General features: G+C 46.5%; 1 protein-coding gene across 12 annotated transcripts in view; it reads left to right on the top strand.

Moving 5' to 3' along the window:
* The window catches only part of CC2D2A (coiled-coil and C2 domain containing 2A), a 113,485-nt gene that overhangs the window by 4,518 nt on the left and 96,684 nt on the right, over positions 1-12,283 (top strand). For 7 of the 12 annotated variants that reach the window (XM_081055938.1, XM_081055936.1, XM_081055937.1 and 4 more), the window contains exons 2-4: positions 747-805; positions 2,842-2,925; positions 4,837-4,966. In XM_081055938.1, coding sequence (XP_080912064.1) covers positions 767-805; positions 2,842-2,925; positions 4,837-4,966 — 253 coding nt within the window. In that variant the 5' untranslated portion in view covers positions 747-766. Of the gene's footprint in view, positions 1-258; positions 365-746; positions 806-2,841; positions 2,926-3,292; positions 3,409-4,836; positions 4,967-12,283 lie in introns of those variants that run through there. The other 5 variants (XM_081055942.1, XM_081055940.1, XM_081055939.1 and 2 more) reach the window with 4 other exon arrangements.

Raw genomic sequence — 12,283 nt, 5'->3', positions numbered from 1 at the left:
GTTTAAGGAGTTTTTCTGAAGAGGGTTGAAAACTTGAGCAATGACTAGGGAGACCTGAAGTCCAGGGAGCTTTTTTTTTTTAAGGAAAGGGCCAATTACAGCACTTTGTACACTGAAAAGAATGAGCTAACAGAGCAGGAAGAAATGATTATCCAGATGAAAAGGGCACACAGTCTTGACAAAGGTCCTGGAGGAGGGAGGGGACGGGTCCCAGTGCCAGGCAGAGCCCTGGCCCAGGCGGGAGCATGCACAGCTCTCAGTAGCAAGTGGAAGCACAAGAGGTGACAGGATTCAGTGGGCTGGCGCAGGGGCTGTGGCAACCCTCTCTGGTCTCCGCTCTCTGCTCAGTGAAATGAGACCCAAGGTCAGCGGTGGAGAGGAGGGGAGGGAAGGTGGAGGTTTGAGGGAAGAAGAGAAGCTGGAAAGTAGTCCTGCCAGAGCCAGACTCTCACCAGGGCCATCTGACTCCACAAGCAGAACTCTTCCCTGGCTCCCACCTGCCGCACAGTAAAACCAGGCTCGTTGGCAGGGTCATGAGGACAGAGGGGTCTGTCATCCTCCTTATTCCCACAGGGCTCGTTTCCACCAGGCCTGGGCTTGTAAGAACGTATTCCTATGGATGGAACATCTACTCGGCTCAAACACTTCCCTAACCGTGAAGGCCAGCTTATATTTATCAATAGTAAGAAAGATATTTCACTGACTTCAAAAGTCCTGACTTTTTTTGTGTGTGCTTTGCCTGGCAGGGAGGAGCCATCACAGCCCAATGAATCCCCAGGAAGAAAAAGTGAACATCATCACAGAGGTAAGTGGTTGCGTAGATGTCCCCAAGGGATGTGTGTGTGTGTGCAGTGCGCTCATGTCAGACGTGTGGTAGGCGAGGAAGCTTGGCCAGCAACAAGCGTTCATGGTTCTCCAGCTGCACACAGAGGGTGCTAGGGCAGGCTCCTGGTGGGTGGTGCAGGAAATGCAGCCCTCCCGGCACTCCAGGGTTTGCCTCTACTGGGAGGCTCTGAAGCTACTTTGTCACTGCGTCATGAATTCTGACACAGAGCAGTTCTAAGGTGCCACCTGCTATGGGGCCCAGCTCTGCTGAAGCACATAGACTTCTAAAGAAATTCAGAATGAAGCTAACCAGCGTAGATTATAGCCACTAATAAAATCCTCTGCGATTGCTCACTCATGGTGTACCAACTTCCTTAAACACTGTCTATATAGAGCAGAGAACAAAGGCGATCTCCAATGTGGACTCTGCAGACCGCCACACAGAGGAGAAAGTTTTCCCGTCAATGCCTGCATCTCCCTTGACTCCAGGGCTCACTGACTTGAGACCCTGGAGGCAGAAATGGAGATAACCTTCTGTTTTTAGCAGAGTAATTCAAAAAACCGGAGGAACACATTACGCAGATAAAACCACATGACTACATTTGCTCATTCATTCGTGCACCAAATACTTATCATTCCTCTGGTCCCTGGGAATACAGCAATGAACCAAACCCTGTGCCCTCATGGAGTTTACATTCTATCTAATTGGAAGTCCTAGTACTGGACAGCTTTCCATTGATGGAGGATCAAATCATTATTGGAGAATAAAAACGAACCTGCATTTCTCCTACATCCATTCTAGCCAGTAAGAACTTAGACTTGAATTCAGAACCACACTTGCACACCTTGCACAATAATATCAACATCCTGTAATCTAAGTTGGTGAATTCCTGAGCTCTGAACACTCCTTACCTGGTGGGCCCTGAGGGATGAGGTCCGAGTGAAGAAGGAGCTTGTACCCAGAGGATGACAGAGAAATCAGTCCCATAGACGTAGGGAAAGCTCACACCACACCCATTCCCTGGTTGGGACCTCGGTTCCCTCTCCTGTAACTGAAGTTCTTGTCTTCTTTTCTAACCCCAGTGACCAAAGGCACTGATGTGTAATTGGAATCCAGCCCAGCAACCTGCATGCCATTTCTTTGAACTCTTACATCATTAAAACCCATGCTTTGAGTTCCAGATTTGTTCTGTATAAAAATTTTAAAATTCCCAATTTTAGAGAAAAAAAATTCTAATAAACTTGGTGTGCCAGGGAGAGGTTCTGGGTTTATCTTGCCATTTCTTTTACACTCAGAAGTGCCTGCACCCCAGTTTGTAAAACTCTGGGACTAGAAAAGTTTAGAGCTTGAAATGTGAGAGCATTCGGGTCTAACATTTAATAAATAAAACTTTAGAAAATGTAATGTGGAAAAAGAAAACAAAGTCTGCACTGTTAAAGGATTTTGCCTTTTTCAAAAGGATCTACTAAAATGTCTTTAAATCAAAACTTCCTCAACTTCTGTGATTTAACATGTGTCTTCATCATCCTCTACCTGCTGGTTAGACTGGGGAGCCCAACCCTTGAAACCCTTACGATGGTTCAGAAGTCCTCCTGTGCTATGTCCCCCTTCGGGGCCAGTCCTTATGTCCTGGCAGATTCACTCGTTTAGATTGTGACTTTTGAGGGCAGGGAGTAGCTCTGTGCCTCCAGGGCCTGGAGCACAGTAAGTACTCAATAAAGTTCTATGCGTGAACGAGGACCTGGGACAATGAAGCCCCATCATCTCATTTACAATGTTTCCCTTTGGACATAGTGTTTCAAGGTCACACCTCTTTTGAGAATAGTAGATGAGGATGGCCGCTCAGATCTCAGTCGTCTCCCCCACTTGCACTCACCTGTAGTGCCTGGAGGCCCCAGAGTAAGACAGTGACTTTCACTGATACCTAAAAATCACACCCCAGTTCTTCTCTTATGATCCTTTCCCAAGTTGCACACATACCAAGTGATGACTCTTCTATTTGCATTTTAACAAAGGAGTTCATTGAAAATGAAGAGGATGGGGATGTGGGAAGAAAGAACAAGACTTCGAAGGTTCAAAGACAAAAAAGAAAGAAACAGGTAGGGAGTGCCAAGAAACATGGGTCTGTGTACTGAGCTGTTAACACCCCACCTGCACCCACAGAGGGCCACACATCCTCCTCTGGGAGAGGCAGTGATGTGGGTGGATGGTCCGCGTGCAGCACCTTGTGTGGGACCTTCCAGATGACCCTCACAATAAGACCATGGTCAGTATTTGGAGTCTTTTTCCTCTAAGATTTTTCCCATGCCCTGAGACAAGTGTAGAAAAATAAAGGAAAGAGCCCCCTTCCAGTGTTGTCATCAAAAAGCCAAAAACTAAGACTGGCGATAGATGGCAGTGCAGGATTACAAATCTTGGGGAACTCCCCCTTTCTCCAACTGCAAGCCCGAACTCTGCTTCAGTCTAAGTGGGAGGCTGACTCCCGTCTCCCAGCCGCTGGCAGTCCTGCCCCCAGCTCTCCTCTCCACAGGAGTGGCCCTCCGTGGCTGGCAGCATCCCTGTGCAAGGTCAACCTTCTCAAGGTAAATGAATTCCCTTGGTAAGGGTCCTTGCCCTCTGTGGAGGGAGGATTGTTTGGAATACTGAAGATGCCAGCTGCAGAGGGAGGGGAGGGGCAGGGAGCGCCATTTTGAGCCAGCAGCCACGTGATGGAGCCTGCCTGGGGAAGGGTGGCTGGCGAGGTGGGAGGAGGGAGGGCACCAGGGATCTCGTAGCAGGGGAGAAACCTCTCTCTCTGCTCTCCCTCACCGCTCTCCCCTTTCCAGCACACTCTGGAAGGGACAAGCTGAGCAGAGGAGCTGGCTTCTTCTGCAGCTGGGATGGGCACCCAGGGGAGGGAGCAGGGGACAGGAGGTGCTGCCAGGCCACGTGGCTGCTCCCTCTGCCTCTCAGGGAGCTTTAACCCCTTTCTGCACGGTTGGTAGTGGCTCAGCAGTAGGGTAAGGGACCCAGGGAGGCAGCAACCACCCAGTGCAGATAGGAAGAGTTCAAGTCCTTAGGTCAAGGGCCACAGCAGTGAGCCAAGGTGTCCAGGGCTGGGGGGTGAGAAGCTTGGATGAAAAGGGGAAAAAAGGACAAAGACAGAGAAGAGAATAGCAGGCATCCCATTTCTTAGGCATCATCTCATTACGTTAAGCTGCACAAGAGCCCTGATCACAGAACAACATAGCAGTCTTTGGGGCATTACAAGAAACCAAGAATTGTGTTTCTTAACCCCAGTGGCATTTTGAAATCACTTAGGGATTTTTTTTTTTTTAATTAAATGTCTCAGGTTCATCTTAGACTATTTATTTAAATCAGAATCTCTGTGCTTTGCACAATGCCTGATTAGCATAGCAGCATCTCAGGCAATGGGCTATTTCTATTTCCCTTCTTTTATGGATGAGGAAGAAAGGAAGTTAGGAAGTTAAATAGCCTGCCCAGAGCCCCAAAGTAAATCTGAGTTCGGAGGCAAGCCTTTGTCTGACGCCAACGAGGATCAATCATGCAACCGTGGCTGTCACTGCCACCTCTGCTCACCTGCCCGCCTCCTCTAAGCCCTGAGTGTCTGGGGAAGAAATCAGAGGCTGTTCTTTGTCCTGGAATACCCAGAAAAAACTGTTTCCAAACGAGTTGGAGTTGGAATCAAATAGTTTGGTTGTGACTTTCCTGCTTCCTTTTTTCTCCAAATTTCTGCAGGTACATTATATCTAGAAAAAGTAAAATTTCCATTTTATTTGGGATGCCTTGGTAATTTCACGAGAAACTTCCTAGAGAAACTCAGCTTTGACACAGTTCCCCTACAGGGGTGACCATCGTGACGCAGGTAGCAGAGGTAGCAGAGATCACAGTTTTCTAGGTCTGAGTGGTATTCAGGCCTGTCCCCTTCTTAGGTGACCCATCTCATCCTGAGATAGGATCTGCGTCAACAGAAGCCCTGGGACTCACCGTCTCTGCCCCTCTGCCCACAGCAGCGGGCTGCTGGCCCCCAGGAAATGGTGTCTGAAAAACCCCATCTTGGCAGCCAGCAGGAGCCCATGGAGGACGACCCAGACCCTGACAGTCGCCTCCTGAGCATGACCACCCGACGCGGCCCACGGAGTAAGTGTCTCTCAGTTCAGTTCGGCCAGAGTTTATTAATTGCCTTCTGCGATTTTAATGGGTGTTCTTTTTCATACACAGTCACTACCCCTCCACCCTACTTCACGCCAACTCCATGGGTAATTTTCTAGGTGAACACATGTCTAGGAGACTAGACGCATACCTTCAGGACGTATTTATAGAACCACATAGGTTGATGTGTTCATTGAAATAGAAATGGTACAGATAATCAAATATGTAGAAATTCAAAGGAGGGGAAACTAGTTAGGAAGGCACATAGGTCAATGAATTGGACTTGGATCAGATGTTGAAAGATATGAGGGAGTTTCTGAGGCTCTGAGAGATAGCTCCTTGAGGACCCGGCCCTGATTCTCCCCCCCACACACACACACCCTCCCTTCTCCCCTCTGAGGACCTAGGGCTGCACTTCACGGCATTTGCTCTTTCCCACTATAGTGAAAGCATTAATTCTCTGCTCATTATAGGGAAAATGGTTACCCCTCACTGGTTGCTTTTCATAAAAAGCGGATTAGACAAGAAAAGTGTGTTATACTTTCAGTTGTTGCATAATTATTACACAGCCGCTACCCTATGTCCTTGAGTAGCAGAGCTGTGAATAAAGTAGCTGTTGGAAACTAAAAGGCTTTGTAACCAAGCTTATCTGAGCTCCAATCTTGAGAAGTATGTGGTTTCCATCAAAAAGGGGTGATACAATGATAGCCAGTTACAAACTTCATCCCATAAAATTGCTTTGGAGCTGGGTACTCAAAATTATTCATTGTGGAATATTGTAACTGGTCTTTGTCAGCTCAGGCTGCCATAACAAAATATCATAGACTGGGTAGCATTTGTTTTCTCACTGTTCTGAAGGCTAGAAGTCCAAGATCAAAGTGCCAGCAGGGAGGTTTCCAGTGAGTAGGTGCCTGCCGTCTCCCTGGGTGCTCACTCTGGTGTCTCTTGTATGAACGCCAATCCTGTAGTATCAGGACCCCATATTCTAATCGCATTTAACATTAAGTACCTCCCAGCTCCAACTACAGTCACATTGGGGGTTAGGGTTTCAACATACGAATTTTGCTGGGATGCAATTCAGTCCATAGCACAACTACTGAATATGTAATGAATTATTTTAAAATTAAAGGGAAAAACAGTCAGAGTACGTGGCCAGTAATAAAGGGTCTGTGGCATAATGAAAGTGGGTTCCTTTCTTTTTTCTAAAATGGGAGAAAAATATTCATGATCACCATGGGTGTAACTGTGAGTATCAAATCAAAACACGATATGAAAGGACTTTAAATAGCATAGAACATTTGATAAATGCACAGTAACTAAAGTGTTTGAGAGTTAGGTAATAGATTTAATCTATGCATTCATCCAAAAATAAAAATAAAATAGTACTAGTTCTGATTTGGAGACGAGGAGAACAACACAAAGCTAAGATTTGCCTGCCTGAGCACGGTCATGACCAGTAATATCTGGGTAGCCCTGGGCAGGGCTGAAAGCTGTGGTGGATTTGGAAGCACTGGTGAACAAGACATAGAGGAAACGTCCCTAGGAGTCAGGTGGGCAGGGGTGGGGGTGGCTGATGGATAAGGAGCCGGTGTAGCCAGGCATCTGTCAGAATGAGTGGTCAAGACCCGTGGAAAGTCAGCCAGGTGGTCCAGGAAGCAGAACAGGGTCATTGTTCTGTCAACACACATTGGAGCAAAAGACAGACAAGTACAGGGAATAAGTGTGGTGAGAAACGTGGCTAGGCATACTGACTTGAGATGGGCCAGGAAAAGGGCTGTGGGGACAGAGCCCCAGAGAGCAGTTTCCAGGCTCTCGGCCTCATGTGGAGAGGTGCTGGCTCGGATAGTGGATGGCCGTCAGCTGTGGCTGGTTGGCCATCAGCTGTAGCCATTGAGCCATTGGCCACTGATATAACTGCCATGGCTACAGAAGGGAGCCGAGGAGAGTGAAGGAGGAGACTGAAGGAGAGTAAGGAGAGTCAAGGAGAGTTGGTCAGTTGGCAGCAAAGCGGACAGCAGGTCGCACGTCATGTGAATCCAGCCTCCAGTGAGACCATAGTGGTATGACTCCCCTACCTATGGCTCCATGGGTGTTCCTTTTTGGCCTCACCATGTCCTGCGTTCTTATGTGGGGAGCGGGAGCAGAGACCCCTCTGGACGTCCCACACAACAAGGGCAATAGAGGAACTATGGCCGACAGGTATGCAGGCGACTCTGTGGTAGAGCTTCGGGGGAAGAAGATTCCAGACAGAGCACTGAAAACAAACAGCACACTGAAAAAATGTGTGCTGAAAACTGCGTCCAGAGCAAGGTGGAAGCAGCCATGTCTTTTGTGACCTCTCCTGGGAAATCACACACCATTACCGTTTGTTAGAAGTATGTCACGTCTAACAAATGGGCTGTTAGAAGTCCAGCCCCCATTCCAGAGGAGGGAAATTAGGCTCCACCTTTTAAAGGGAGGTGTGTTGAATACATTTATGGACATGCTTTCAAACCACTTCATTCATCCTGCTTTTAAACCACTACATTCATCTTTCCTGAAAACTCTTTGTGTCACTTTTCTACTCAGAAGTCCAGCGTAAGCATCACATAAAATCCACACTCTTTTACTTGTTCTGGGCTCTGAGACTTCTGGGCTCTGAGATGTAACAGCTGAGGCCATGGGCTTTGGTGTCAGACCAGTGTGGGTTCCACTCCCTACCTGTCACTTTCTTATTTACTTGGCCAAGTTCCCCCACCTCCCTAAACTTCAGTTTCTTTATTTGCAAAATGGGAAAGAGAATAGAATGCCCAATACCTCCATGGAGTTTATGTTCCAGTTGGGGGATGAGAGGTGAAAAAGGAAAGCAAGTGAAACAAACGTGAGAAGTAGATGAGTGGCCAGAGGTGAGAAGTGCTACAGAGAAAGATGGAGCTGGACAGTGGAGGTGAGAGGAGGGGTTACTATATTATTAAAGGTCATTGGGGAAGGCCTCTCCAACAGGATGGTGTTGGAGCAGAGGTGTAAAGGAAACGAGAGATCCCTGAGAAACGTGGCCTTAAAGCAAGACTGTTGATATATTCAAGGAGCAGCAAGGAGGCCAGAGTGGCTGACAGAGTGAGCAAGAAGGAAAAAGAAGAACTAAGTGAGAAGGAAGAAAGGAATCGTACCCAGCCTTGTGGGTCCTTGCACTTTCAATGCCAGTGGGATGACAGCCATGGGAGGCTTTGAGAGACAAGTGATCTGGCCAAACTTGGGCTGAAGGATGCTGTGCTGATTTCACTCTGGAGAGACCAGTTTGAGGGCACCAGCAAAGATCCAGGTGGAGGTGGTGGGAACTGGGCCCAGGGTAGTAGTGGAAAGGTGGGCAGAAGCGGGAGTCTGGGTGTCTACAAGGTGGAACCAACAGGGTTCATTGCTGATTGAACAGGGATTGTGAAAGTAGGAAGGATGACGCCAAGCTTTTTTTTTTTTTTTAAGATTTTATTGGGGAATGGGAACAGGACTTTATTGGGGAACAGTGTGTACTTCCAGGACTTTTTTCCAAGTCAAGTTGTTGTCCTTTCAATCTTAGTTGTGGAGGGTGCCGTTCAGCTTCAAGTTGTTGTCCTTTCAGTCTTAGTTGTGGAGGGCGCAGCTCAGCTCCAGGTCCAGTTGCCGTTGCTAGTTGCAGGGGGTGCAACCCACCATCCCTTGAGGCAGTTGAACTGGCAACCTTGTGGTTGAGAGGATGCGCTCCAACCAACTGAGCCATCCAGGAGATTAGCAGCAGCTCAGCTCAAGATGCCGTGTTCAATTTTAGTTGCAGGGGGTAGAGCCCACCATCCCTTGCGGGACTCGAGGAATTGAACTGGCAACCTTGTGGTTGAGAGCCCACTGGCCCATGTGGGAATCGAACCGGCAGCCTTTGGAGTGAGGAGCATGGAGCTCTAACTACCTGAGCCACAGGGCCGGCTCGACTCCAAGCTTTTTGACTTGGGCAACGGGGAAAATGGAGGTGCCATTTGCAGAAAGAGGAGAGATGGCAAAAAGAACAGGTTAGGGGGTAGAAAGGAAGAAAGATCATGCAAAGTTTGAGATGCCTGTTGGAAATGGGTTGTAGTGATTTGGAGGTGGGGTGGGGGTGGAGGCTGGGGAGGCCTTCGCTGACCTTCTGTGGAAAATAGCACTTTCCCACCGCATCACCCATTCTTTCCTGTCCCTTGATTCATTGTCTGTCAGAGTTCATATCACCGCCTGGCTTGCTCCTGGTCACTGTTTGTCTTCTCCATTCACCACTGAATGGAACTCCAGTGCCTACGGAAATGCTTGGTCCATGGTGGGGGCTCGGTAAACATTTGTGGACAACTCTGCCCTGGGCATAATAACAACACTTCTCAAGTCTTATAGCCCTGTGGCAGAATCGGCTGATTTGTTAGTTACAGTGGAGCCAGATGGGCCAAGTGATAGGAGAGTATCTTCCACACTGTCCCCCACGTCCTTGCTCAGGTAGGATGTAAGGAGATGATTGGGGGGACAGGCTCTACCGTGAGTTCAAGTAGACTGGCTGCTTTTCAGAAAAAAATTTTCATCACTCAGGCATATTTCCTCCTTGACCCCTTTTATTCTTTTTTTTTTTTCATCGAAATAGGTAACACTATTTCCTCTGCTAACAGCTCCTCAGCCTGTCTACTAAGGCTTCATGTGTATAGTTATGAAAATAGCTATATTTGATATTCTCAAAGTAAATGAAATGTCACCAAGACAAAGTCTTAAGATCCTAAATGTAATACCCTTTGAGGCCTCTATTTTTCACCATGGAAATTCAAACATGCATGATGTAGATAAAATCCAGTGAACCTCACATGCCCACCACCAGATTCAAGGATTAACAAGATTCTGTCACATTTCTTCCAAGTATCTGTTTTCTCTTTTTCTTTTTTGTCTTTGCCAGAACTTATATATTCTTAATGTGAAACACACACACACACACACACACACACACACACACACACACACACACCATAAAATTATCTATCTTAATCATTTTTAAATGTACAGTTAACTCAGTAGAGTTAGCTATATGCACACTGTTGTACAACAGGTCTCCAGAAATATTTCATCTTACAAAACTGAAACTTTATAATAAAAAATAACTTCCCATTTCCCCCTCTCCCTGACCCCTGGCAACCACCATTCTACTTTCTATTTCTATGCGTTTGACTATTTGAGATGCCTCGCAGAAGTAGGACCACATAGCATTTGTCTTTGTGACTGGCTAAATTCACTAGTGTAGTCTTCAAGCCATCCGTATTGTAGTAGGTGACAGGACTCTCTGCCTTTTTAATTCTGAATAATATTCCAGTGTATGTACAGGCCTCATTTCTCTTCTGCATGCATTCTTCATGGATATGTGGGCTGCTTCTACCTCTTTCCTTCGCAAATAATGCTGCTATCGACGTGAATGTGCAAATGTCTCTTCAAGATCCTGCTCTTGATTCTTCTGGATAAATACCCAGAAGTGGGATTGCTGGGTCATAAAGTAGTTCTATTTTTAATTTTTTGAGAAACCTCCGTACTGTTTTCCATAGTGGCTGCAACATTTTACATTCCCGCCAACAGTGCACAAGCCTTCCAGTTTCTCCACATCCTTGCCAACTTTTTGAGATTTTCTGTTTGTTAGTTTTTATAGTAGCCTTCTTAAAGCCATCTTTTGATTTGCATTTCTCTGATGATTAGTAATGTTGAGTGTCTTTTGATATATGACCATTTGTCTATGATGTTTGGAGAAATGTCTATCCTTTGTCCATTTCCTAATCAAGTTATTTGTTGAGTTGTGGGAGTTTTTTTATATATTCTGAATAATAACCCCCATCAGATGCATGATTTGCAGTATTTTATCCCATTTCATAGTTTGCCTTTTTACTCTATTGATTGTGTCCTTTGATGCACAGTTTTTCAGATTGAGGTAGTCCCATTTGTCTATTTCTGCTTTTGTTGCCTATGCTTTTGGTGTCATGTCCAAGAAATTATTGCCAAATCCAGTGTCATGAAGATTTCTTCTGTGTTTTCTTCCAGGAGTTTTATCATTTTAGGTCTTCAATCCATTTTGAGTGTATTTTTCTATATGGTGTAAGGTAAGGGTTCGCCTTTATTCTTTTGCACATGAATAGCCGGTTTCCCAACCCCGGTTGTTGAAGAGACCATCCTTTTCACATTGAGTGGTCTTGGCATCCTTGTTGAAAATCAATTGACCATCTATGTTTCTTTCATGACTTTCAGTCGTGGGACTTGAGCCGTATCCTAATCTTCCTAAGCCATGGGAGGCTCATTTATAAAATTGGGATACTAAAATCCTTGGCTTCGGGCAGCTATGATAAATGAAATCAGATGATGTGCAGAAAGCGCCCCACGGAGGGTCCTGCAGCTGGAAGAACTTGATGCCACCTGCATGACTAACCAAAATATTTACTTTTCTTGACATGGCGGTGCCAGGCTAAGATCCTTACATGCATTACATTATTTAATTTCCAGAACAGTCTTATCATCAGGCATTGCTCTATAGATCAGAAAACGAAGGTTCAGGGGAACCACCAGCTACAAGTGATGGAGCAGAATTCAAACTCCAGTGTGCAGACATTCAGAACCTGTGGTCTCAGCTGCTACACTATGGCGTCCACACCCACAAATTTTAACCCTGACTCGTCTTGGAAGTTAATGGTGTACAGTTGGCCACAGAAGGTACAATAGCAATGCTACAACCAGCACTGTCAACAGTGGCCCGCAGGGCCCCCAGGGAACTCTTCACTTGGGGCACAGAGTCAGCTAGAGTCTTCACAAGATTGTCAATCTGACTGTGCCTCATTTTTTTCCCCAAAGAGAGTCAGGTAAATGACAAAACGTACTCTCCCTACCTAGACTAACTCTTTTTTTATTTGAGGTTTGTTTGTTTGTTTGTTTGTTTATCTTCCCATCGCTACTTAACTTTCAAAATCAGTGTACATGTCACCTCCTTTGGGACGTTTCCCCGATGCCCCAGTGTGTGAATAGAGCTTCTCTGTTTCATGGCCTCTGTGCCTGCAGGAGAGTCTGAAGTCTCTTCTTACTGGTACACAGTCTCCTCTCTCCACTGGACTAGCAATCTTTCAAAGCGGAGACTGACTTTGGGCTCTGCTTAGCACAGCGCTGGTACACAGATGGTACTCAGCAATGCTTACAGAGTGAACAGATGTCTCAAGCTGGCCTTTCTGCTTTATATCCAGGGCTGTGCTCTAGCTTAGGGGTGCTCACCTCGCACCCCAACTCCACACCCACCACACCCTTCCAACCAAGTCTGCTCAGCTGGGT

This window comes from Rhinolophus hipposideros (assembly GCF_964194185.1).
Source record: "Rhinolophus hipposideros genome assembly, chromosome: 1".
Lineage (NCBI taxonomy): Eukaryota > Metazoa > Chordata > Mammalia > Chiroptera > Rhinolophidae > Rhinolophus > Rhinolophus hipposideros.
This window is presented reverse-complemented; position numbering and strand designations above follow the sequence as displayed.